We start from the raw sequence: 27,823 nt of genomic DNA, 5'->3' as shown, positions 1-27,823 counted from the left end.
TGGGGGGAGAAGATGACATTCGGTCCTCTCCCCGGGGGGAAAAATGTCCCCCAGCCATGCTAGCCGTGCAGGTGGATATACAATTACGTTTAAACATTATAAAACTATATATTAAATAACCAACTTTGTGTTCTCTAACCTGTTACCGACCGGGAGTCAGTGCATATGACTTCATCTCGGTTTGCAACTGAATTTACAGAGTTGGCTCTCACTCACGATGTTGTTCAACAAAATATATCGATGTTTGCGAGTTCTGTTTGTGTTTATTTATACTATTGTATGCATTGATTCCTTGCTATAGATTATTTGTCTGTCAGCGTATATGTGGAACTGCATACATATGAAACAAAAGGACAGAATTGTTTGTACCTACAATAAGTGCGTAAAGACGCCTCTGAGGCCAGTGAGGCAGAGTTGAAAAAAAACAATGTTTTCCCGTCAAATTAAACGGTGGTTATATGAGAAAATAATAACTAACAACACTAAGGCATATGGGGTCTTACTGCCACCGCGTAGAGCAATACGATTTTAATATGAAAGTTTTAGGACATTTCTTAAGACGAGAACAAATTTAGGATGAAAAAATAAGTACTAATATACAAATACTATTAATTCGAAAGTGTATGTTTGTTTGTCCTTCCTTCACGCCCTAACTTAGCAACCAATTACCTTGATTTTTGGCCTTTTATTTTTGGCAATTACCTTGGGTTAGTTGAAAGGCCGAAGAGTAAAATAGACTACTCTTTATCTCAGGAAAACGTCCGATTTGTAAAATAACGCAATAAAATCGGAAGAAACCAAAGCGTTAACAATATTAAAATAATACTGCTATAAGCGACGATGGTAAGCACCCTGGTAAAGGAGGGGGAGGTCCGATCAAGGTCATTTGGGCAATAAGTTATATTATTATATATGTTATGCATTCATCGATACGTTTTCTTGAGCGCATAATCAGTTGTTTCGCCGACAAAATAACTAATTCTAGTCGTGCAATTTGCGTCGTTTTTCAAGAAAATATGTTGAAAATATGTTTCCGATTACTGTCGGTATTTTTGCTTCATACTTTCACTGCTACTTGAACACATCAACAGAAGCTCTAGCACAAGATTCACTCGTTCGCAATCGAAGAGTCGTTTTCACAAATTAAATCTCTTTATCGTCATAGTAAAATGGACCTAATACCACTCGTTTTAGAGTCGCAAATTCTATACTTCTGATTTTTGTTTTACAGATATTCTGCCAAAAGCCAAAAAGTTCAAGTATTTCCATACTTGAAAACGACTCGATTGTTCGCACAAATCTTGTTAATATCTCATCAAAATACTATTTATGTGTTATTATAAATGTTTAAGTACTGATTCGTTGCTTAAGGTTATGTTTTTGGTGAGCGTTTAACTAGCAGTGATGGTATGTAGCAAGAATGGAAAGAATATTTTCCCGTCATACTCATATGTTGTTAGTTACTTATCTCATTTTCCAAATTTTGACACTTTTTAAACTAATCACTTAATATAAAATTATAATCTGTATTTGTCAAAGTTAAAATTGCCGCAATATCTAACATACTCAATATATTACAATATAAAGTACAGATAAGTATTATTTACAATTTTATAATTATGAAACAAAAAAAAAAAGAAAGAAATAAATCACCAAGAGATTATCGTCGCTTAGAGAATTAAGATTTTAGTAGTTCTTTTTTTATATAAAATAAAATATTTGTATTTAATAACTTTGGAATGTCTGTCATCACTGTAGGATTCTGGATAAGTCCTGAAAATAAAAACAAAAACATTTTAATAATTAAGAGGTCCTACGTTGCATATAAGATGTTTTTGATATTTTGTCTGTACACCTACATGCATGATACACATATACTTAGCTGATGAATTGATTAATTAGTAACATATGACAAAAATTAGAACTATACAGATATAAATGTTAAGTTTAGAAATCAGGGTATACCTTCCCGCCTTGGGTCGGAGTTTGTCGATAGACGATAAAATTGACCATTTGCACAACAAATATCAAATAATCATAGAAATAGTGTAAAGAATGTTATTTTTGACTATGATTACATGTTGTTCATCCGATTTAAATAAATTTTGTTAATATTTATTTATACTTAGACTAATAACTTGTTAGAATTAGACATAACTTATCGGACTGTCCGATTTCAGAAGTGGGATGCGAAGATCAAATTTCATTTTTCAAATTATCCCATCATTAGTTTCATATTATAGAAACATATACCTAATTCAGTTGGGTTAAAATGTTAAGGCTTTTAACACATATTTGATGGCCGGTTTTGTGCATGAATAATTAAACAAATGGGTTATAATAAAACCTGCTGATCGCCTAATCTAATTATTGGATGGTTTTTAAAATTACATTATGTTAATAACTAAATTAAAGCGTTCATTAAAAGCCTCGTTGGTAAATCTTTGACCTCCGTTGACCTTTTCTATTTAATTTTTAATAAAGTTTACACACTTTGTTACATTATACAAGAAGTTGGAAAACAAATTAACTATTCTGATTCTATGTTACCTCATATCTCTGCAACAACTGAGGTGCGTTGTAATGCGCTCCCTCGCTATAGTAAAAAGGCCGTTTCATATTTTGCCCTGAAACAATATAAAAGCTAATAAAGTTGTTTAAACGTTAAAATTGACTGCGCAGGAGTCGATGACTTCATCTCTGTTAAACTGCCTTGTTGGTCTAAGGGTTGTCATGTTCAAATACGGAATCGAAAGTGAGCCTTCTAGTTACAAGGAACTACTAGTATTACTGGATGGCGCTCTTTTGATTTCATACAAATCATAGTAAACTTTAACTCGATCGAATAAGTAAACTTAGGTACAAAATCTCACGCACTCTGATCACGAGATTCTAATCGATTCCCAGACCGTGCTAATAATTATTAGGTATCGAGTTTTCATCTATATATTAATAAGTGAAGCAAAAACTTTGTACCCTTTTTTAAGAAAATTCCGCAGATGGAGTAGTAAGAGTAAATTTTCCACACTTATAGTTCATACAGAAAAGTGCAGAATGCTATTTTTTTTTAATCATGCCTAAAAATACATTAAAATATATACTCTTATTCAGTAGTGACATAAGACAAATAAACAGTAGCCCTACCAAGGTACCAACAAAGTAGTTTAAAGATATGGTATATTTACATAGTTGCGTGTGCGCAGCTAAGGCGTTTTGCTTTGCGATCAATAATTCCGGACCCGGTCTTGACAGCTGCTCGTAGTAACCACCTGTCGGAAGAATAAGATACAGTTTAAAAACTAAAGCTTTGTGTTCAAGCTGAGACGACAATCGCTCGGGCCGCGAGACGTAATTCGACGGTGTGTTCAAATATATAGGACGTAGGTCGTCTAAAACAAAGAAAATTAAGTAAAACTCAAAGGAACAGCTGAAAAATTTTCTCGTTCAATCGCCGTATCGTCTAGTCCATACTAATATTATAAATGCGAAAGTGTCTCTTCGTTTGTTCTCAATGTTCGGCTCAACCGTTGAACCGATCTTGGTGAAATTTAGCACACATGTAGCTTGAATCCTGGACATAGACAGTAGTTATCCCGGAAAAGCTGTTTGTAAAGGTTACCCGGGATTCACAAAATTATCTAGGTGGAACTTTGCATAGAAATAAGATTGTATCCTGGAGATGGCCACTATGTACATTTTTTCCGGTAAAACTATAGGATTCGGTAGGGTTTCTTTTTCTGCTATCTATATCAAAGCATCTAAATGACGCTTTATTACCCATGCATGTGCCATGCATAGGTATTTTATTATATCTTAACTTAACGCTTAAGTTATCTTGGTGATTTTTTGCATACCGGATAGCAGCCATACTATACATTTTATACCAGGATAATAGAGGATGCCTGTGAGATTTAAAACCTAGATTTGCACCCGTTTTCACTAACGAGGAACCATGCAATGTCCAAATAAGTAACGCCTTATCTAAGGAAATTCCTAGGCATACCTCAACAGTTCAACAATAGTTACAACTGGATTCAATAAAAATGCATGAAAATGTAATATAACCAAAAAAACTTTCTTACCTGTAACATTACTAGGTACGTTTGCTGAATAATAAGGACTGCCCTGCGGCTGCATAACGTCACGACCTGCGAAAAAAAATATGTTTTTTGAGCGCTGTCATGTTTAGTTTACAGGAAGCAAGTGTCGTTAATACAAGTTTAGTACGTCTTGTATAAAGGTTGCAAGTGTCTTTTATGCAAGTTTAGTAGGTCTCATATACAGGTGGCAAGTATCTTTTATGAAAGTTTAGTAGGTCTCGTATACAGGATGCAAGTTTAGTACCTATTGAATACAGGTCGTAAATGTCTTTTATGCAGGTTTAGTACGTCTCGTATATACAGGAAGCAAGTGTATTTTATGCAAGTTTAGTACCTATTGAATACAAATCTTAAATGTCTTTTATGCAGGTTTAGTACGTCTCGTATACAGGAAGCAAGTGTCGTTTATACAAGTTTAGTACCTATTGAATACAAATCTTAAATGTCTTTTATGCAGGTTTAGTACGTCTCGTATACAGGAAGCAAGTGTCGTTTATACAAGTTTAGTACGTCTCGTATAAATGTCGCAAGTGTCTTTTATGCAAGTTTAATACGTATTGAATACAGGTCGTAAATATCGTTTATGCAAGTCAAGTAGGTCTTATATTATACAGGTGGCAAGTGTCTATTATGCAAGTTTAGTACGTATTGAATACAGGTCGTAAATGTCTTTTACGCAAGTTTAGTACGTCTCGTATACAAGGAGGTAGTGTCGTTTATGGAGTTTAGTAAGTCTCGTATGAAGGTTGAAAGTGTCTTTTATGTAAGTACGTATTGAATACAGGTCGTAAATGTCTTTTATGCAAGTTTAGTACGTCTCGTATACAAGGAGGAAGTGTCGTTTATGAATTTTAGTAAGTCTCGTATGAAGGTTGCAAGTGTCTTTTATGCAAGTTAAGTACGTATTGAATACAGGTCGTAAAAGTCTTTTATGCAAGTTTAGTAGGTCTCATATACAGATCTTGATCGTCCACAGGATCGATTTTTCCAAAAAGTTCCCTTTAAAACAAACCCTATTATGCCAGCTGAGAATGTTTTTTTATTGAATACCTACTTTAAGAACACAGGGTAACTGGGAGCTCTGTATACTATCAAGTACTATCCTATCTGAATCTGACTTATCATTAGTTGAATAATTCGGCATTTAAACAGAGTTATTTCCGCAGAGTGCGAGTAATAAAAAAAACTGCCCGAGTATGATGAATACCGAATAATCAACAAATACTCGATCCATCAGTATATAACTCTGAGCTGAATCTGACTCCTGACAATACGTACTATGCTGTCAAGTGCTTCCCAAGCCTTTGGGCACATTATAGAGACAACGCTCAGATATTCAGGTTTCACGATTCATTCACCGTTAAAGCAAGTGCTATTCTAAAACACAACTCCGAGAAAAGAGGTGCGTATCGAGGACCCTAACACTAGGATATCACCACTTTCATAATATCAAAGTTACAGTAACCCACTGTAATTTCAGTCGTATTTCCGATAATGACCTTTATTTCTAAAAGAATAATTTAAAATTGACTTGATTGACGTCCGCTGCTGGACATAGGTCTTTTGCAGGGAGTTCCAAAATCCACGCTTGTTTCCAGCCGCTCTCAGCGACTCGCTGGATGCCGTCTATCCAACTCGTTGGAGGCCGACCTACGCTGCGGTTACCGGCCGGATTCGATATTCCAGCACCGTGGGACCCCAACGTCCATCGGTTTTTAGGAGCTGTATAAGCAATACTAACTGCTGTGTGATTCCGGCTCCTCCTGTTTAACTTGGTGCTGGATCTGATCCATTAATCTTTGCTGCTCCAACGCCCTTCTTTGACTGTCATATATTGATCCTGCGTCTGAAAATATAACAAATTAAAATATTGGATAAGAAGCAGGCGTCATTTAAGCTGTGATAGCCCAGTGGGTAGGACTTCGACTTCACTTTCGGGGCGCCGAGTTCGAATCCCAGCACGCATCTCATCTTTTTTTTTCTTATAAGGATAAAAAATTCAACCAATAGCAAGATATAAGTATAGTATTATTTATTTGAACCAGTGTGAATAATGCCACAGGACACAGCAAATTTATAGGCATAATAAAGGTAAAAATAAAAAGTGTTACGTTTATCTTTGCGTAGGTGATAAAGTTAAGTTTTAGTTATTGTATTTTTATTTTCTCATTGTATATGTTTACAAAGGCATGTTAGCCTGAACAACAAAAAATATTAGTTTACGTTAGCAATAAGAATTATTATATCTATCGTCTAACATTTGCTACATTTTATTAACAAAATAAAGACATTTTCAAACAAACAAACAATAGCAATATAGGTACATACTTTTAGGTACAAGTTTGTATAGGGTTGTAGATTATAAACATACAGTAAAAAAAATTTTAAACAGCATGATAAAATAAACCTCAAAAATGATTCTTTACATATTTCAGCATAAAAATCACCACTTAATATTATTTTATTTTATTAATCTACATAAGTGTGCTTACAAAAATGATTTATTCTTATATGTTTTTCCTTGTCAGATTTAAACTCATTTTTGCACAAAAATAATTTGATATATTTTTATTTGTCAGTCGCCGACTCAACTTGGAAACTTATATTTTTTAAGTTGAATAATAAGTTGTCATTACATTCGTCTTAGTTGTAATTGCAACTAAACTTGTGACGTCAATAAGAAGCAATATGACAGACATATCCCACCATTAATTTTCATCGATAACTTCTAACCCACGCTGGACAGACAGAGTGGTGATCGCAGTTGATGTTAGTACCATATTATCTTAGTCTCCTCTAAAAACACCTGCGGGAAGAGGACAACTGTCTTCCGATTTGCCGTCCCCACACGTCACACCATAAATCTCATTTTAAACAAAGCGGTGATAGCCTAGTGGCTTCGGCTTCACTTTTGGGGTCCCGAGATCGAACGCACGCACGCACGCACTTCTAACTTTTGTTAGAAAAGTTAGAGGTGCGTGCGTGCGTGCGTTTTAAGCAATTAAAATGTCATTTGCTTTAACAGTGAAGGAACACATCGTGAGGAAACCTAAAAGTTCTCCATAATGTTCTCAAAGGCGAGTGGAGTCCATCAATCAGCACTGAGCCTGCTTGGTGGACTACGGCTTAAAACCTCCTCAATGTGCCTTCAATGGCTTGATATGATGATGATAAAGGGCGTTCCAACAAAGAAAGAGTCTTCAGCTTTATTATTTAGGAGTAGATGGTAGTAGAAGCACAGAGGACGCTGCTGCCCTTTCTCCGTTATATTCCCTTAGTCGCCACGTACGACACCGCGGGTAAAGGAGGTGGTGGTGACAACTGTATTCCGATGTGCCACCACACGACACACTTTAAGCGAAGTAAAGGAAAACATCGTGAGGAAACCTGATACTTTAAAGTTCTCCGTAATTTTCTCAGAGGCGTGTTGAATCCATCAATCCGCACTGGGCCAGCTTGCTGGACAACGGCCTAAACCCTCCCAAAGGGTTTAGGCCGCTGTCCACCGCTGCGACCCAGCTTTATTATATTAAAAATAGCTACTCACCAATCTGTTCTTTACTCCGTTCATAGAGAAACTTTTCCTCCTCATTACCGAAATCAATTTCCTGCTTTATATGGTTTTCGTTGAAGAAATTCTGGTTCTCCGTAATCCTGTGTTGCTCCTGTAAAATCTGCAAATTGTGCTGTTGATTCCTCAATATCTCTACGCTGTCTTGATAGGAAGTTGGATAGCTGTAAGGCTCTGGCCTATTTTGGTAATCCTTAGCGTCGTTGAATGTGTAGACTTCGGACGGTTTTTGGTATCCATTCTCGACGACCTGCTTTGGGTATTCCATTTTCTCGTATCCGTTATGCGATTTCCTCTCTAACGCGTACTTTTCCGCTTCTTTATTGTACTCTTCGTTTGTCTGTGGTATGTAGTCCTCTGTGGTTTTGGAAAAGTCTTTTGGCATCTCGTATGCTTTCGCCTCGCTGTATTGTTGTGTGGCGTAGGATTCGTTGTATGACTTTTCCGATGATTCGCTATAGCTGTTTTGTTGGTCGTCCTCTTCCGACTGAATTGGGTCAGTTTGCATGATCGCGTCTTGTTTCCTTGGTTTCTGTATAGTCTGCACCTGGTTGTGTTGTGTACTGTTGTGCGGTGAGCTGTTGTGTTGTGTACTGATTTGTTGAGTACTGTTGTGCTGTGTACTGGCTGATTTTTGTATGGTCTGAATTTGATTGTGCGGTGTACTGTTTGGTGTGTTCTGCGGCGCTATGACGCTTGCGATGGAGCTCAATGTGTGAAGCCGGTAGGATAGCTGCAAGAAATAATTAAATTAAATTTAAAGACTGCATTCAAATTAAGTATGGGTATTTATAATAGCACATCTGCGTTCTATATAATAATGCATATTACTAGCTTCAATAAGCTTCCAGTTAATTTGTTTGATAAGATTAAAAAGACTAATAACATCAAATATGTAAGGGCAACCTTAAAGAACTTTAGTCTAAAATAACTTTATCAGTGAGAATGTTGCGTGGGGTAAGGATTTAGTATGTCATTTATGTACAAGTTGTAATCATAAACTTGCTATGTTGTGTGCTGACTACTGGTAGAGTAATTAAAGAAAAAAATATATACAACACATAAAAATATACAAAAATATACATAAACCCTGTGTGGTTTGACGAGGTGAGTGACCTAGTTGTCGTTAAATCTTTAACTCTAAGTTGCCAAATACATATAAATAAACAAAATATTGAAAAACAAAAGTCGCTTTTAGGCGGCTCTAGTGTTTTCTCTTCTGGCTCGCCTTAAAATTACCATTATTTCAGGCTAAATAGCTAAATGTTATTGTTGCAAAAAAACCGCCTAGATGGATAAAGATAAAGACACTGGATAAAGCAGCTTTCTAATGGTGAAAGAAAGATAAATTCGATTTAGTAGTTTCAAAGTTAAGATTTGCTTTTTTATGCGATATGTAAAAAAATCAAATCTTTCCTCTTTATGATATTATTAGACAACAGCTTTTCAATCACAAAAATCTGACCCCATCAGAAATGGGATAATATAGAACATACGTTATTTTCTTGTTGCTCCGACGGTAAAACCTCTGTTGGTGTTAAAGGTAAAGGCAAGGATGACTGGCTCATTGACCACTTTTCTGATTTGCAGCTGAAAAAAACGAGAAGAATAATTTAAAAAAACTTGGGATGTTAACAATCTGAGCACCGTCCTCCATTATGATACTGTTATTACACTCCGTACGAAAACTTTTATCAGAATCCAATCTCATACTCAAAACACGACACATAGTCAATATCCCTAATATAAGACTTGTAAGTAATCCCAAAGTTGTTTTCCAGTACCGTGACACTGAAACGTCAGTATAAAATGTTACTTAACAATCTAGCTTTAACGCTCAAATTGTTCCACACTTCTACACCCAACTCTCTAGGCCGAACATTGGTAAAAATAAATACAATTTTCATAATTTTCTACTCAAAACGATAGATCAGTATGCTTGGACGCTCGCAATCGTAGAGTCGTTTTTGAGTATCGAAATATTGTAACGACAAATGAAAATGGACCTAATAAAGCTAGTTTTACTGCCTCAAATTCTGTAATACTGTTTTTTAATTTGTAAATGTTACGCGATCGAATTTTAACTGTAAAGCAAAGCTTATGATAAATTATATTTTGATTTTAAGTTAAATATCTCTATTAATATTGATAGCAATTACTACTATAAAATAAAACGACAACAGTTAGTACCATCACAGACAGTGCCGGAGACACACTGCATTTACACTGTATTAAGTGTCTAGAACCACATTTACTACAAAAACGCGATGCTACAATACCCCGTAGTATGATTCTTATCGGTACCGGAGGTCAAATAACAATCGCTTCGTGTAAAAACTAGTACTCAGTCGAATATGGGTTACAATAATAAACAAGACGTGGATAAATATTGGGAAAGGGTAACGATTTTTTTTGTTGTCTACTTATCAATAACGACCAGCGTTTGTCAGAGACTTCGATAGCGTTTATTATCTGATAAATAAAATTTTCTTATACCGACTTTGCGATGCTTTGTTAGGGCTACGGACTCCCTTTGGGGGGAACTGAGTATGATAGCCGCACCTCTAACTTTTCGGAGTTATGTTCGTATTTATGTAAGCAATGAAAATATCACTTGCTTTAAAATGGTCAAGGAAAACATCGTGAGTAAAGTACACTCAGGCATGCAGGTTTCCTGCATGCCTGAGTGTACTTTATAACGTTCTGAAAGCCGTGTACCTATTTACCAATCTGCAGTTGGTCAAAGGCCAAAGGTGGTCTAAGGCCTAAATCCTTCTCATTGTGAGGGGAGACCCGTGCCCAGTGGCGTGCACTTCATGCATGCACTGCCCACCCTATAATTGATATATAACTCTTAGGAGGAGGATTTTTGCATTCAGTGCTATTTTCCTTCCTGTTTCATATCCTGGTAAGAAACCCAGTGCACGCTACAGCCCGTGCCCTGTGGGCCGGTAATGGGTTGATGATGATAGAAAGTTTAAAATATTTTACAGCATTATTCATACTAACTGAATGCAGATTTTTGTCTCTCATTTCAAAAACGCTTTTATAAGGGGGGGGGGGGGGGGGGGGGTTGACCCCCAAATGTAGGCGTTCCAAACTACGCTTGCTGGATACGCAATCCGGTTGCACAATCCTGCACATGTTTTTAGCACTAAGACATATTTGATATTTTATACACCATATCAAATATCTCGAAATTTAAAAAATTCTAATATTCACCAAAAAATTAATGTTGGTTTTTTTAATTCATTTCATAAAAAATGCTTAGGTATGAATTGCTCTAACTTAATAGCTAAATTTTAATTGACAGTGAGATGGTGATAACATAAAACATGGCTTAGTCTGTTGCCGGCTCTTCTTAGACTAGGGTACATTTGTAACACTGCTAGCTTTATAGTTTCAACTTTTCAAGTTAACGAATGTAGTTATCACCATCACCTCACAATACTGGTATCATATATTATGTATGAACGCTTCACAGGTGCCTAAAAATACCTGATAGATTGGTCCTCCTTTTTGCATTCCTTATATTTGACAGTGCGACTCTTCCTGATAACCATAACTGTGCCATCGGGGTTCAATTTGGGTAGATTCTGTGATGGGACCGCGTCTTTTGACAGGGTCTTCCACTGTCCTGGAAACAACATGATATAAATAAATAGAATAATGGTCTCCGCGGTCTAGTAATTTTACATGCTTGAATTCGGATCACATATTGCCGATTTCGTTCCAAGGAATTCTCAGCACAGCACTCAGTGCGAAATTACTAATTCTCAGCTGTCGGAGCCGATTATGACCACTAAAATCGATCCAAATATTTTATTGCGAAAGTGTGACCGATTGTTTATTTATCTGTTTATTACCTGTGTTCCGCTCAACCAATGCACAGATCTTGAAGAAATTCATTACAGATAATGACGTCCTTGTCGAGACGGTATGGCCGTCTATCATCATATCAACCGATTACCGGCCCACTACAGGGCATGGGTCTGTCATCCCACAATGAGTGATTGGTGGACTTTACACATGTGACGTGGTATGCAGGTTTCCTCGCGATGTTTTCCTTCACCGTTGGAGCAAGTGATATTTTGATTGCTTAAAGCACACATAACTTGTAAAAGCTAGATGTGCGTGCCGGAATTCGCATTCGGAACTCCTTCCCGTTTCGAAAGTGAGGTCGAAGTCGGGGTATCACCGCTTCGTATGGCCGTCTATACGGATATGGATTTTTTACCCGGGAAAGCAACAAAACAGCATGCTCGATAGTAACAATATTTTGCGTAGAAATGACTTGCATCCCGGTGACATACACGGTATACTTTTCAGCCAGGGAAAACAAAGCTAGAGAATCGTCTGCGTTCGTTACTAAACCAAAACAACCGGACGGCAACATCTTGTTAACCATTGATGCCCGCTAACCCGTACATTCAGTGCAGCGTAATGGACTCCGAATCTTTCGCTCCTATGAGAAGAATAATAAAGAATAATTTTTTTCATGGATGCAAAAAACCCTCTGCAAGAATTATAAATACCTATATATTACGCAAACATTATAATACCGTTCAAAAGTACGTATATATGCTAATAAGTACATACAAGGCGCAGAAAAGGCACATACAATTAATAAAAAAAAAACTTGCATTTATGTTTTAATTTTAAATCATGTTGCAGACGAATGTTGAAAATTTTGATATGTGGATGGGCGAAGAATTAGAGGAAGACTAAAGAAGAGATGATCAAGAGGAAGAGCGTGTAAAAGAATTGGTAAATGAGAGATATGTGAGCTAGTCAAACCAACCCTAAACTTGACCGAAGTTCACCCTAAATAGAGTTCCTAGCCTCACAGATGAGGGTTGACAACTGTACTTCCCACCTTCGATGTCAATCAGTATATAAACTTTTATCTTCTCCCACAGTTGTATCCATGCGACCATTGGCGCATGGATGCATATTACATTTATATAATTTACATAGATTAGATTTAGGTAAATTTCATCCCTTGTCAGTATGTAAAGGAAAGGATGTAATCGGAAGATAAAATTTTAGTCGCCTGCATTGGCTAGCCATGCTGCTGCAGGGCTAGCACAGGCAGGAGACCAAAATTATCCCTAGACAGGGGATATAATTAACCTGTCCACCTGCTAAAGCACAGTAACATGGAATAGGAATTTACCCTCGTTATAATTACACATACTTTATTTGGATATAATTACAACTTGGGCGCCAGTGCTCTAGGAGTTGATAAAACTGTAAGAGAGGATAATTATTTTCCTTTCCTCGGGGAGATAATTGTCTCTTGTCCATGTTAGCCGTGTATAACCAACTTAAAGAGTAACTCGCCAGTTACTCTTTAAGTTGGTTATCAGCTCCTGTCCCTCCGAAGCAATACAACGGCGTCTAGTCTTAACTTCTTAAAATGTACTGAATATTCCTCTATAATACTGCAATTTCTTGGACATAATGCATCTAATATAAATAATTACACGCAATATTACGTCAAGTAACCAAAGTTTATCTATTTCCTGTTTATCAAGTGTGAATCAGTTTATAAATGAATATTATAAAAACAATTATAAAACGGTTTTCCCAATATGAAATGGAACGAAATGTATTTTGCATTAATATATTTTTCCTCAGTTATGTATTTACATGATTTTTAGCGAAACCTTGACACCTGTTAACTTGGTAGGTAGGACAGATGGTTCTATTTTAATAATCTTTTATCTTTAAAGAGTAAATTATGAATTCACACAGATTGCAACCGTACAAGTCACATTTATCTACTATAACATAGTGGATAGCTGGCATTGGAGATGGGAGCATTATAAATATATATATATATTTATTTTAATCTTTAGTTGTTTGGGACTTTTATCCAACAAGGATATGCCAGCCCCTTCATCCCTTAATTAACTAGGTAAATAACAAAAAACTTAATTATTACAATAATACCTACTATAAGAGAAATGTAACAGATACAATCTGTTAATGCTGCCTACGCAAAAATATCTCAACAACAGACATGGACCCTTGTGGTCGGTTGCGATAGAAGGTTCGTTAGAGCACCTACGTCAAATCTGTTGACATTGTACTTCCTCATAACATCTAGTCGCTCCAAATTATATCTGCTACATTCCACCAGTACATGCTGGACAACATCTATCGTACCACAAATATCGCAGTTGGCAGAATTAGCTTTCTTCATTGAAAATGCGAACTTATTAGATGGATAATGTCCAAAACGCAACCTAAGATCTAATACTATATATTTTCTTCTTAATCTAACATTAGCAAACCAAGGAAAACGAGGAGGCTGATATTGAATACCCTTTTCTCTACAGCATAATATTATATGATGCTTTTGACTGCCAGAAATATTCTAGTCGCATTGGAAAACTGATTTTCTCTTGGGGAATTTGCGGACAACACAAAAAATTATATATTATGGCGTCATCATCATCTCAATAAATGGACATCTACCACTGCTGGTCAAAAATCTCCTACGGATTCCACATTCCACGGTCTTCTTCTGCTTACGTTCAGTGACTCCTTCAGGTTCGTTAGATGTCGTACGTTCTTCTAGTAGGCTCTTATTCCGGTGCAGGGTCTCACTAATCTAGTACCTTGGGACCCAAACGTTCATCGATCTTGCGAGCTCTGTGCTCCACCCATCACCACGAACTTCGCTACTCACTGGAGCATTGTCCGTAACATTTAACAATACGGCAGGTTAACGAGAAACGTTATTAAAATTTAATGTCTCAAACATATTAGCTTTAAATAATATGGCAGGAGAAATACTTTTTAAATGTCAAGGTCACAACCGTATCAGCTATCACCTATGACCTGAGCGTCAATTACAATAGTAGTAGCAAATTGAAAATCGTAAATGGCTTCGTTTTCAGGATTACCGTTGTTTGCACTGATTATAACCTAGAGGGTACTTTTCAGTAGCCTTCTTGACCTTGAAATTTGACACAAATTAAGAGAAAAATCCGCAAATCAATAGTTCACATTGATTTATTACGATACAAACTTATATTTGCGGCAAACTTTACTACTTTACTTTATGAACTTAACTTAAAATAAATAGGTTTATTTTATCATAAAAACAAAAAATATATATTGGGTACCATCTCAATGACCCGTTCAATTTTATAACAGTCTAAGAGAATATTTTCAAGTGTTTTAATTTCTCGGGGAAAATCGTGGTATATTAAAAAACAATAGTCAAACTCAAGTTGTTATTCAACTTTTATTATTAAAGCTAGTATGTATGACTTTGTTAGTCACGCGCAAAAAAAAACGTCATTAGTTTTGCGACAGTAACATCCGATCATTTGCAATTAATTATTAATGTATTGAAACGCAAAATGTCGTTTTAAGCGTCAAAGGAATGCGTGTTTCTTTTTGCTCGAAGAATAAAATGGTGATTCAGTCCGGAAACGCGGTTTTTATCTCAAACAGCCACCAAGAACGGCAGAGCAGAGCATTTTTATCATAAATTCATACGTTACTAGTTCCAAGAGTACTAGTAAGAGACAACAAGATAGAGCTTACCTGTTTGGTTTGAGATTGACTGATTGTTTTTAATTTCTTTCCGAAATTATAATTTAAACAATAATTGGAGCTCTCGAACAAGTATATATGATAGGTATATAATTTCCTTTATAACTCCAGATTCATAATTGTCGACTTTCGGATGCTATTTGAAAAGCCTAGTGGTATTGTTTACACTAACTTCAATTTTTTTTTTTTTGTTATATTTTTTATCTGCAATCATCCCTTGGACTATAAACGGATATATGGGATGAAAGGCGTGATGAGTGAGCCCTCCATCGAGAGCACTCCCCTTTTTATGAGGGTGCTACACCCTGTACGGCTGAACACATGCCTTTTTAGGCGCCTAGGATGCTTCTAGCTTTTAAGCAGAGTTGCTAATTGCTTAGGGCGTAAGGAAAGCCTCGCTGGTATAATTTTGAAGCAATCTGATTCCTTGCTTTACTGTGCTCATGTTTAGGTTTTCCTAGATTTGAAATAAATCAAGGAACATTAAAGAAAAATCTTTGTATCATGGCAATATTTGAGTTGCTGGCGCTTCCCAAGAGCTGTATTCCATACATCCACATCGGTTTGAGAATAGGAGTTTATTATCTGTTGCAACTTGCTGAATCATCCTAGCAGCCACAGCATGGTTCTACATTTTATCAACATCTCTATGGATTTGACTTGAATTTTTTCAGGTTAGTCTGCAGTCCAAATGGACACCACGGTACTCTGTCAGAGTGGCTAAGCTTTTATGAAAAAAAAAAGTTTAGCTGTAATGAAAACATAGTTACATATCATTTGTTATATTTAAAATACTTTTTTGGGAAAATATTATCTTTTATAGCAACATGTAGTGTTAATATGATTGTAGGATTTAAACATTATGTAATATTAATCCTTTAGGATGTGTATGATGTCATCTTAGCAAAACAGATTCATATTTCCTTTCATGTCTTCACATGAAAATATACATCAACATGGTATTGATAATACTTTCATGTTACAAAATCTATGTAAGCGATATAACACTGGCCGAGTCATTAATTACTATAAAAGGTCATAAGCTACCTTTTGCTTTTGCTATTGAAGGATTTCTGAAATGCGCAGAAAATCAAAATTTATATGAGAGCAAGATTGGAATTAATCATAATATCCATAGAGAAAAGAAAGGATGGATAAGATAATATTATAAAACATTATCAATTATGTAATGCAAGATTGAGTAACATCCAAACTTGATGTTTATATCGAAATCGCATTGTTGAATAATTGCATTCTGATTCTGATTAGATTGTATGATTTTTTTTGTTTGGTATTATTCTGGATATATCCCTCTTTTCTTGTCTTTTTTGAAATCATCATTATCAATCCACTCTCTGCCCACTAGGGGCCATAAGTCTTCTCTCAGAATGAGAATGGTTCACCACACTGGCCCTAGTGCAAATTGGAAGAATTCAACAGGCCTTTAAGAATGTTATGGGGGTTCCCCAGGCATGCCCTCAGGCATGCAGGTTTCTTCACAATGTCTTACTTCACCTTTAATGCAAGTGATATTGAATTGCACAAGTAAAGTTAAGAGGTATGGGCCAGGGATCAAACTCTTTTTTATTTTGTCCCACAAAACTGAAAACCCAGCATCGGGACTTGAAAAGCTGAGAATGATGATAATAAATTACAAGTCACTTTTTGAGAGAAAAAGCTTGAGAATAATAGAACTGAAAAAGAAGATACCGATTTTTATAGTTACTTTTATAGAGAAAAAGCAAAGAAAAATATAGCAGTTAAGCAAAGAAACTGATTTTTATTGAGTTATTTGTGGAACTTTATCATAAGTTCATACTACAACATTACATGCATAGATAGTAGTTTTATGCATAACTGTTGTTTTAGAAATGGTGTGTCATTTTTATAACAAACAGTTACCAGATGTTTTATCCTGTATGACTAAACAAAGTTTGTTCAACATAAAACTGCCCCAACTAGACCTTATAACCTTTGTAATCTGAGATGTTTATTCATAAAAAAACTCCTATCAAAAGAAATGTGCTTTAAATTTATATTCAATAAAACTTCCTCATTATTTTAGATATTTGGAGCAAAAGAAATTTCAAATTATATCAAAAAACCTTTTTTGTGACTGAATCTAAATATTCTAGAATATCTATTCTAAATCCACTTTTTAAAGTGTCATATCATAATATGTCATCAAAGAAACCTTATCAGGAAATGCTGTGGTTCTGGCAATGGAGTGCAGTATCTTGGTTCCAAAATTTCCACAGCAAAAATTCTAGCCAAGGGAGACAAAGGTGACAAAATGAAAAGGGCCAACTGATCCAGTGGCCCAGATGACCTAGAGAACTATAAAAATGAAACCTTAAATAAACTTTACAAACATCTAGGTGTCACTTGGTGAACAAACTTAATAAAAACCAACCAATCCTATCTATATAAATGCAAAAGAGTTTTTGTTGATTTGTTTATCCTTCCTTTACTCCCTAACTAAGCAGCCAATCAACTTCATTTTTAGCATAGTAACTTGAAAGGACACAGCTACTATATAATATAGGCTATTATATAGTAACTCTGTCTATATTTTAATGCCAGGATAAAAAACCAGTAAAACAAATGGTTCCCAGATATTGTAAAAACCTGTTACACTGAACACTGGCACTGAACACTGTCAACGAATGCTGGCAACAACTTATAATAAATAAAACAGTAATTGTGACTGATAAACAAATTATAAATTCCTAACATGGTAACCCTTATTTGCTCAAGTGACAATTCATGAGAAACATATAGGCTACAACGATTGCATGTCTGAATAATTGTTGGTTTTTCTTGACCACACTTGATGGAAATTTTTTGTGGCCAAAGACGAAGAAATAACTTTCCTTGAAGGAGCCGGTGAGGATGGGCCAAGGAAGGTTCTGCATATTACTTTGTTACATAACATAGGGCTGTAAACCTCCAGTGCAAAAATTTGAAATTGGGGAAGGTAAATAAGACCTACATTCCAATAGTAGAATATTGGAATGTAGTATCTAAATGCTATCTAAATTTGAAAATTCAATTTGCTTGTCTTTCTTGTGTATTTAAAATATCTGAAACTGGGACTTTTAATATAGAATGACTTATTATTTTGTGTTCTACAGGGTCTTCTCTCATTTGATACATAAAAATATTTCGAAGTTCCAGTGCCTATCCAACTAAATCAAGAGACAAAAATAAAAGACAAAGTAGTGTCATAAATAATAGTATACAACAATGGCAGCCTTACAGTCAACCAACTTGGAAGAATTGACTGAAACAGAATTCAAGTTAATGGTATGCAAAATACTGACATTAATAGTGTTCCTGTTTTTAATTTTGAACTGAATTCATACTAAATGATAGTGGGAGTTGCTATGTAAGAGATGGTCACAGGGGTGGGGTCACTCTCTATTGGCATATAGTAAGTAGAACAGTGGAATTTTAACTTTTTGTTTTGTTTTCATAAACACAATACACAATACTAGTCTTACAGTTAAAAGGTAGTATACAGCTAGCTAGGTAACAAGATAATTTAAAATGTTATTTAGTTAGAGACTGGGCCCTAAACACACTGACAGGTATTCATAGTTACTGTTTATAAACATATCATTTTGTTTACGTTATTCATTTTAGAGTGTTACGACTTTAGAGGAAAATAAAGATTTTTGTTGCTTCTACAACATATTTTGTAGTAGCACTACATACAGGAAAAGTTAACTAAAACAATCATGAAATTCGAGCATATTTTTTCGCAAAAAACGCATAATTTGACGAATAATTATTACACAAATAAAAAATAGGTCTTCTGAATGTCAAACGTACAAGATATAAAGGGCACTGTCGAAGTTTTTTATACGATTATATGCAAAATCCGGTCTCTCGTATATTTCCGGCGATGTTTTCCCTGACGCAAAAAATCGCGTAACGTCAACCATGACTCATCCGAGAGTGAAAACTTGCGATAAATTCTAAAATATACTACCCAGACATGGAAAAACCCAAATACCTTTATTCTTACCCATTGTTGTGGCATTGTAATCCGCTTGGGTGAAGTGAAGGCTGCACACTTTCGAGTATTTTGTGTACGGTTTCCCGCGTTTCAGTATATTATTCCACTTATCAGCCATAGGCACATCGCGAGGGAAACGGTGGAACTTTACGTTTTTAGTCTTGCCGGCGAGCGAAGTGCATTGTGGGACGGTACAATAATAACCCATCTTTTTTAGTCAATTTTGCATCAACCTTTGTTATGATCACTCACGGAAACAGCAAAAGTATCCCCAAACACAACACTGTAGCGTAGGACTGTGAAATTATTTGTTGAGATCGCTATCACGTTTGCAAAAATTAGAATCATCACACCGCAGCCTTGAAATATTTGACATGTATTCGCCTTTTTTCCCTTCCCCACTTCACATTTTTTCCAGAAAAATGGCCACTACAGCATCAGAGCCAATGTAGAATATATTATGCACAGATAAAAAAGTTACGTGCAACCTCCGTGCAACAATATCACGGCGGTGTCAAATATTGTATCAAAATGAAGGATAAAAAATTAAAGAAGTCAGAACTGTGAAACCTCCATACCTCGTTGTGTCAAAATCGGTCAACGAAACCCTCACGAAACCTCAAAAGAATGAAAATCTCCAATAAAAACTTCTGTGTCTTTGTCTATGATACTTACTCATTGGACGGAACCACAGATACAGGACCGAACCCTTAGGACCTAACCGAACTGCATACTAAAAAGAGTTAGATTACAGTAAATTTCTGGTATCTCACTCTGAGGATCGAATGCTTTATTTCGAAATCCACCACAGATTATAAAATTCTACAATAGTCAATATTTCATATTTGACAGCGTAATGTCGGCGCTTGCTTGGTGTTTATTTTTGTAATTTACATGGGTAAAGTAATTTTTAGAAAATAGTACGATAAAATTATAAGCTATGTGAAATTGAACTGTTTTGGCTGTTCAATATTATCGAATATAAAATGCCGTATTACTGCACTGTACCGCGTTGTACGTCAATGGCGGGGAAGGCAAAAAATGTATCATTTCATCAGTTCCCAAGGGACGAGGACCTTGCAAGGCTTTGGAATAATATACTAAAAAGGGGAAAGCCTTATACAAAGTATTCGAAAGTGTGCAGCTTACATTTTACACCGGATGATTATACTATGACTAGCGGACAAAAAAATAAAGGTAAACAAAACAAAAAGAACATGCTTTGGTGGTTGGTGTTTGATGTTTATCTCAAGACGTTATTGTTGAAGTACGTCGTGACATGCAAAAAGAGCGTTGACGATCTTATTGCTCATTGGTCGATTATTTCAATTACAATTTTCATTTATTATTTATTTCTCTGAACCTTTTGCTATAGGTATTGTTATAAAAAAAAATTGTTTAGGTATTGGATTATTATGAACAGAAAATAATAAACTTTGTGTTCTACCCCCTTGACTCAAATGTTAAAGCATTGATACATTATAATTATCCCTAATAATTGAAAAACATTTTATAAAGCAATGTATTTCAGTTTTTTTTTTTAGCAATTTTTGACACCTACTGAGTTTGCTGGTATAAAACAATTTTTAGTAGACAATACAAAGATCATTCATAATGATTTTGAGAAGTTAAATCCAAATTTGTACTTAAAGCTTGTTTTAAAAGAAGATTAAAACAATTTGTTTTAATCTGTATTTATTTAAGCTCAGCTTATGCAGCAGATGTTGATGTTAATAGCTGTAATTAAGTATTAATTTATTAGGGCTTGTATTAATACACCAACATTAAGCTAACAACAGGTTTTCAAGTTGCTTAAGTCCAAACCCAATGTTGATTTTTTAATACAGGCCTTATATTTGTATATTTCAGCTGCCTAGGACCCATTTTTACCACTAATGCTTTGCAATTCCTTAAGCTGTGTTGGTAACTTTGGTTCTTCTTGATTTACTAATTTCTGATTTGATTATCTAAAGATAGCCCAAGCATAGCTCTCTGTTGCCCATAAGTGACTTGTTATAAGTATAACACTAGCAACTGTTTATTGTGATGATAATATATTCTTCATTTTCACAGGACAATGGAGAACTTTGAGAAAAGATGCTATACCTTCACAAAATTTACCTGCTGACTCGCCTGTGCCACACATGGGAAGAAGTTCCTCTTGGACTTCTCCACCAGCTGTGATAGATGCTAGGGTAGGTACAGCATAATTAAGTCATTCTTCTTCATCTGTAGTGGTGGTAATGGGTTGATATGATGAATATATGTTTATTTTATGTGTGTAAAGGTACCTTTAGCGGGTGATATGTGAATCCTTAAGATTTTACTGTGCTAACTAAGGTCTAGTTGCCTGAGGTTTTACCAATATTAGTTGACTTAGTAGTTGATTGAAGATTTGATAATCAAATTACATATATAATTATATACTCCATCTAAGTCCAACTCATTTACAGATGCATCAACAAATGGCGCAAGCTATATACGTTCAAACTATGTTGGCTATGCAGGCAGCGGGTATTACTGCACTAGGACCTGGTAAGCAAACATCTGTAATATATTTAGCTTTTCAAAACAGATTGTACAAAAGTTTGTAACATTCCAAACTTTTGTATACAATATGGCCAGGGACTAAAACAAAAAAAAGGCAATGCCTTGCCAATATGGCTTTTTTTTTTGCAATGAAGATGTCTATCAAGATTGTAAGTTGAAGCTTGTACTGCACTTATCAAATGCCTCGTTGGTCTAATGGATAGCATAACTAGCTACAAATAACACTATGGGGCATTGGATTCTTGTGTTAAAAATTCTATTACGAGTACATTGTTAGGAAATTTGAAACATTTCATAACACAGTATAAGATAATGATGGGTTCTTCTGTTTGAATTCTCTTTAACAGCCCAGATGAACTGGTAGGCTTGTGTTGCAAAGAACACTGGTAAGCTAAGTCATCAGCCCCAGTTATAATTACTTACATTTAAGCATAATAATTGTTAAAGCCAACCAATCCCCATTTGAGCAGTGCTGTGGATCTATGCTTTGAAGCCCTATTTCCCAGAAGTGAGGGCCTAGCCTTTGCCTCAGCAGTGAAACTGTAATGGGCTGATGGTAACTGAATCTAAAAAAAGAGTGTTCTAATCACGGCACAATCAAGCTTGCTATAATATATAAATTTTGTTTATTTCTTATAAATCAATTTGGTACAAGCTTGGAATCCTACCTGGGACCTGCTACTTGAGATGGTTGTAATGACATACTAGCTGCAAGAGAAATTGTTAATATTGAAGCCAATTTAGTCAAAGTCTTTTGAGCTCACTGTGGCAGCGCTGTCTTCATATCCCAATCCATTTTTCTCTTTTGGAGACCATGGCTTAATTGTCCTTATTCACCTTGTACAACACCTACAGGATGAAGAGGCACTACTGTATTCTGATCTGGTCTCCACCGGCACAGCAACTGCTACTTTAATTAGTCTTAATATAATATTTTTGCCTTTTCTAGAGCCACTCTCATCGCCCACACAACCCACAGGAGAAGCAGAATCGTCCCAATCCCCACCATTATTAAACACATATACACTAGAACAAATTCTTGCACATAAAACCCACCAAGACATTATAAATACTACACAAACTAGCAATCATGAAGTACTGTTAAGCCAAATTCAAAATGAAAAACATAGAGACACCATGACATTTAAATGCACACAGTGTTCTAAATGCTTCAAAGACCCAGATGTTTTTATCCTACACAAAAGGATACATGCTAAAGAAGAGGCTGGCAACACTGATGAAATGTTACGCGCCAACCCTATTTTAGCTAACCTGCTAAAATCTGATACATCACAAGCTGTTACAGATAAACAAAATAATTTAGATTCCAAAAATGTTAAAAGCATTGAAAGTCAAATTATGACTGCTTTAGCTGCAAATATGGAGAATTATTTGCGAAATCTGACTACAATAATGACACATGGCAACACTATGGAACCATTGGACAATCAATTTGAAAATGGCACATCTGATTCTCAAGATGACAACTCATCCAACTGTGATAGTAAAGACTTAAATGAATCCTCAGACTCAAATTTAGTTATAGATGAAGATGCTTCCTAATTCTAAATAGGCTTTTTAACGATTCTATTTTATTTCCTATCGGAAGTGGTCACTTTTGAAAATCGACTGATTAAAAAAAATAGACAATCTACCCACCTTTAGTAATAGAGTAAGATGTATATTTTTCTACTTAACTATAATCTACTTTTGTATTAAAAAATCTACCATTTTTGTAGATTTATAGACTGACTAAAACTTATAAAATTGGACTTAAATTTTAATGTTCACGTCAATAGAAATTACTAGATGTCTTATTTATCTAGATATCTCAAATTCCTCAAGTTTTTTATTTAAATGTTAATATTGTTTAAGTTTATTACTATTAGAGGTATTACTGATTATTTCATTATAAATTAATTTAAGACCAATTTTGAATATAAAAAAGACTGTAGCCTACCTTCAATTGGTAACCCACCGTATTGTCACCGTTTTCCAAATTTTGGAGCGGATCATATTATGAGTTAGGTATGGTAGAATATTATTCATAAGATTTTATTTTTAGCAAGTAGGAATCTAGTGCCTTAGATGTCTGTAGAATTTGTATAATATTTAGTTTATCAGATATAACTTTAGCCACAGTATTTCAGATATATTTTGTACTAGATTTTACGATCGCCTTAAACAGCGTAGTTTTATCTGTATTCTAAATAATAAGTAAATCACAAACTTTCAAGCAGTTAACAAGATATTTGCTATAAAATATATTTTTAATGATGGCAACTCATGAATAAAAGATCTTGTTGTCTATGGGAGGGAATTTTAATGTCATTGGATTAAGACATTCTTGATATATATGCAAAATTAGAAGATTAACATCCATTCTTAGGTACATGATATGAGAATGATTTATTCCATGAAAAGGTAGTTTTCAATCATTAATTGTAATTTTTGACAACCTTTTGAATCAATCTTGGACTACCTAATTAATGATGGTTGATGCATGTTATAATGAAGGATGTAAAAGGGTAATTGGTTGGGGTCGAGTAGGATTCAAATGATAGGTGGTGATCTCATTTAAGTTTTCTTTCTGTACTGATAGTAAAATTTAGTTTGGGAGGTGTTTTATTGGCAGCCATATGTATAGAAATAGTAAGATTGAATAAAAAGGATAAAGTGTAAGGTTGTAATATTACTTGCAGAGATTTTTGTATTTGCAATACTTATTTTGTTTATTTGTGATATTTTTGTTTTCAATTCCAGTAGTATTTTATTTTTAATTTGTAGAGAAAACATAAGACATAATTCCGGCCGCTGAAAGAATGCGATCACGACGTCATTCTATTAGTCACATGAAACACTCGAAGCAAAGTTTTTATAATGCTGTTCAGTGAACTTTATTACTTTTTGTCACTAATAATAAGGGGTCAGCTGAGCAATATCGAGAAAAAAACGTGAGTAACATTTTACATAATTTTTTGCAAAAATATAAATATTTTGTATATATTATTATATTAATATTAGTTTTATTCAATGTATGTATTGAGTTTTTCTCTTAATGAATTCTCTGTACCAGCCTGGAATTGGCGGCGTCAACCTCGGTGCCTCGCAAGCACTTTAAGCCGCCGTAACCAGTTATTATAACTAACTTGTGATAAATAGAAGTCTTTAAAGCCCACTGACTCGCATTTGAGCAGCGTAGGAGCAGAGCAGCTGATCACGGACCCACCGGTTCGTGATCAGTGGAACGTTAATTAAAAAACGGAGGGTTAGTAAAGTAAATAAACAATAAATGTATTTTTATCGTAAATTCAACGCCACTTTAAATTACATTTAGCGTTAGTTCATCATTTGCTCGATTGCAATTGAGGAGTCGTTTTCGGAGTAAAATTTAAATTTCCTAACCTACATATCTTTAGCTCGGGCTTCTGACAGAACATTTGCGACTCTAAATCAAGTGACATTATATGCATTTTATTTTGACTGTACAAAGTTTAACACTCGAAAGCATCTCACCGATTGCGAGCGAGAAAATCTTGTATGACTTCCTAACAGATCACGACTTGATCTGTCAGGAACGCATTCTTTTCACGGCCGTACGTAATGACTATTAATGATAATCTTTGAATATTTATGTATTGATGACGGATTTATTTTGCGAAAATTCAATTTATTTTTAAATTCCTTTATATTAATCAGTGAGTACGGAGTACCTAATTCCGCAATTATTATTGCACTCGTGTACTTTCTTTTTTCGTGAACGTCCGCAAAGTACAGAGAGCTTTTGTATCTCAGAACATTAATACTCACAAGGAGCCTGTGTTATCAAGAAATGTGTGGTTATTATTGTGTTACTTACTAAATGATTCGCTCATATTATCGAAAAATGCTGAGTATATACAATTTTGCAGTATTTAGTTGTTTAAGTTTTGTAATTCTTACACAATACAAATTTATACAAAAAAAACCGAAAAAATGTTAGTCGACAAAAAGCAATACATGTGAATTTTGATCTCTACTTGAAACTTTGTAAAACGTTTAATAATTATATAGAATAAATTGTAACCTATTTCGTTTTATTTATTTCTCGTTCTTACTGGGTAGCTTAGTTCTAGCCTCGTTGATTATAACTACGGATCACGAGGTCCTGTGTCAGACCAGAACTTGTTAGTATTTGATTTTGCAGTTAAAGAATTTTCTGCAGGTTGAAAAAATGGTTGTGTCAGGACTCGTGCCTTGTCAAAGTCAAATATTTCTTTATTCAAATAAGCACATAGATGGCACTTTTGATGCGTACATTACATGTAAAATATGACATAGGAGTAGGAGGAGATATGATGGCGATAAATAAATGATTCAACTTAAAACTAAAGCTACGAGGGTTCCAAACGCGCCCTGGTCTAAGAAGAAGCCCACAACAAACTTAGCCGGTTATTTTTTTTTGTTATCACCATCTCACATTGTCATTTAAAAACTATTAAAGAAGCAACCACCCAGGCATTTTTATCGTTGACGTAGTCCTTAATACTATAATAGCACTTTTCTATAAGCTTACGTTTAATACAAACTGCATACCAGCAGTGGGATGATGATAGGCTCTGGCTGATAAGTTCAATTCAATAGTAATGAGAGTTTTTAAGTACGTAAGTTAAGTACCTAAAAGGGATAAAAAAAAGATTTAAAAGTAGTCCGGCTGTTTTATATTGTTGAGTTCCGTCAAATATCCCTTAAAATCTTTACCTAATAATTAAAGGTCCCCCCGCAGAGCAGGGGATAAAAATTATATCACCTAACAAGGGATATAATTACAGTGTCTACCTGCTAAAGCACGGGATAATAAAATTTATTTTACATATATTATTTGGATATTATTTCCACTTGTGCGCCAGCGCTCTGAGAGTTGATAAAGCTGAGAAGAAAATTTTTTATCTTTTCCCCGTTGATATAACTGTCTCCTGCAAATGCTAGCCGTGGTGAGGAAGCGTCGTTTTGAATTAAAATAGGAATTACTAAGTGTTAAACTATAACATTTTCAGTGGAATTAGGTATAACATTGTTGAAACATTTATCTACGTTTTGCTGTAATATTAGATCGTACGGATCTAAGAAATTGGCTTTTTGTAAGGGAGCAAAATAAAGTTAAATTTTCTTTTAATATATATTAATTTAATCAAATTGTGTACCATTGCTTTTTATGTATTGCCATCTCATATGAATCAATAAAATCATTTTTCCCTTGCAAGAAGTTATCCAAATTTCAAAAAAATGTTTATCTGTTGCAGCAAGTCCGGTTGATATCTTAGACATTACAGGTCCGGGGAGTACGGTTGATACCTTAGACATAACAATTTAAACACCTTTAATTATTTGCTAGCCGTCTGTTGTGCAGTGTGTAATCTAGCGTTGTCCTGAAGCAACAGTGGCCTAGAGCGATTAATCAGCCTCGGTTGTTTAGCAGTTAGCTTATCCATCGTGGTTTGAAGTTGCTGACAATAGACATCCGGAGTAATCGTCTGGCCAGATTTAAGATAGTTGTGGTGAACGAAACTGGCACTATTCCACCAAACCTAACCTAACCTAACCGTGGACATAAACAGTCGACTTACAAGAAATGGTCATAAATTAGTGTCATCTGCATATCGTCTGCGTAAGGTACAGGGATCATTTGTGGGATTGAGTATACGCTTTTATAATATGATTCCTAAGGTGATTTTGGACCTGCCAATGCACAAGTTTAAAGAATTTGTTAAAACACATTTATTACAGCGAGGTTACTATACAATTGATGAATTTTTTAATGACAAGGTTGCTTGGAAGCATCCGGCTCCGCTTTCAGCTCTCACAAGATAGAAAAATGAATGTTAAAATGCAAAATGTAAATTGTTGATGTTGGAAAAGAGCAACTGCTGAGTTTCTTGCCGGCTTCTTCTCGGTAGAATCACTACAAACAGACAGACTTGACGTTTCAAAAGTGCTTATATGAGGCCTACTTGAAATAAATGAATTTTG

General features: G+C 35.1%; 2 protein-coding genes across 3 annotated transcripts; one reads left to right on the top strand and one right to left on the bottom strand.

Annotated features, from left to right (window-relative positions):
• Positions 1 to 1,640: 1,640 nt before the first annotated feature.
• Positions 1,641 to 19,819, bottom strand: LOC120627848 (putative mediator of RNA polymerase II transcription subunit 26). Of its 2 annotated transcripts, none has more exons than XM_039895940.1 (9): positions 19,262 to 19,819; positions 11,170 to 11,308; positions 9,168 to 9,261; positions 7,648 to 8,404; positions 5,842 to 5,946; positions 4,083 to 4,148; positions 3,186 to 3,269; positions 2,551 to 2,627; positions 1,641 to 1,773 (listed from the first exon to the last, which is right to left on the bottom strand). In XM_039895940.1, the coding sequence occupies exons 1-9, from the start codon at positions 19,470 to 19,472 to the stop codon at positions 1,750 to 1,752; spliced, it is 1,557 nt and encodes a 518-aa protein (XP_039751874.1). In that variant the 5' UTR covers positions 19,473 to 19,819; the 3' UTR covers positions 1,641 to 1,749. The 2 variants fall into 2 exon arrangements, with proteins under 2 accessions (XP_039751874.1, XP_039751875.1); XM_039895941.1 differs by having other exon boundaries at positions 19,274 to 19,819.
• A 293-nt stretch (positions 19,820 to 20,112) lies between these two features.
• LOC120628274 lies at positions 20,113 to 25,879 on the top strand. The gene is made up of 4 exons (XM_039896567.1): positions 20,113 to 20,461; positions 21,338 to 21,459; positions 21,718 to 21,799; positions 22,764 to 25,879. Exons 1-4 carry the CDS (start codon positions 20,251 to 20,253, stop codon positions 23,375 to 23,377), a joined length of 1,029 nt encoding a protein of 342 aa, XP_039752501.1. The 5' UTR covers positions 20,113 to 20,250; the 3' UTR covers positions 23,378 to 25,879.
• The last annotated feature ends 1,944 nt before the right edge of the window (positions 25,880 to 27,823 follow it).

This window comes from Pararge aegeria, chromosome 12 (genome assembly GCF_905163445.1).
Source record: "Pararge aegeria chromosome 12, ilParAegt1.1, whole genome shotgun sequence".
In the NCBI taxonomy this organism is placed as follows: domain Eukaryota; kingdom Metazoa; phylum Arthropoda; class Insecta; order Lepidoptera; family Nymphalidae; genus Pararge; species Pararge aegeria.
This window is presented reverse-complemented; position numbering and strand designations above follow the sequence as displayed.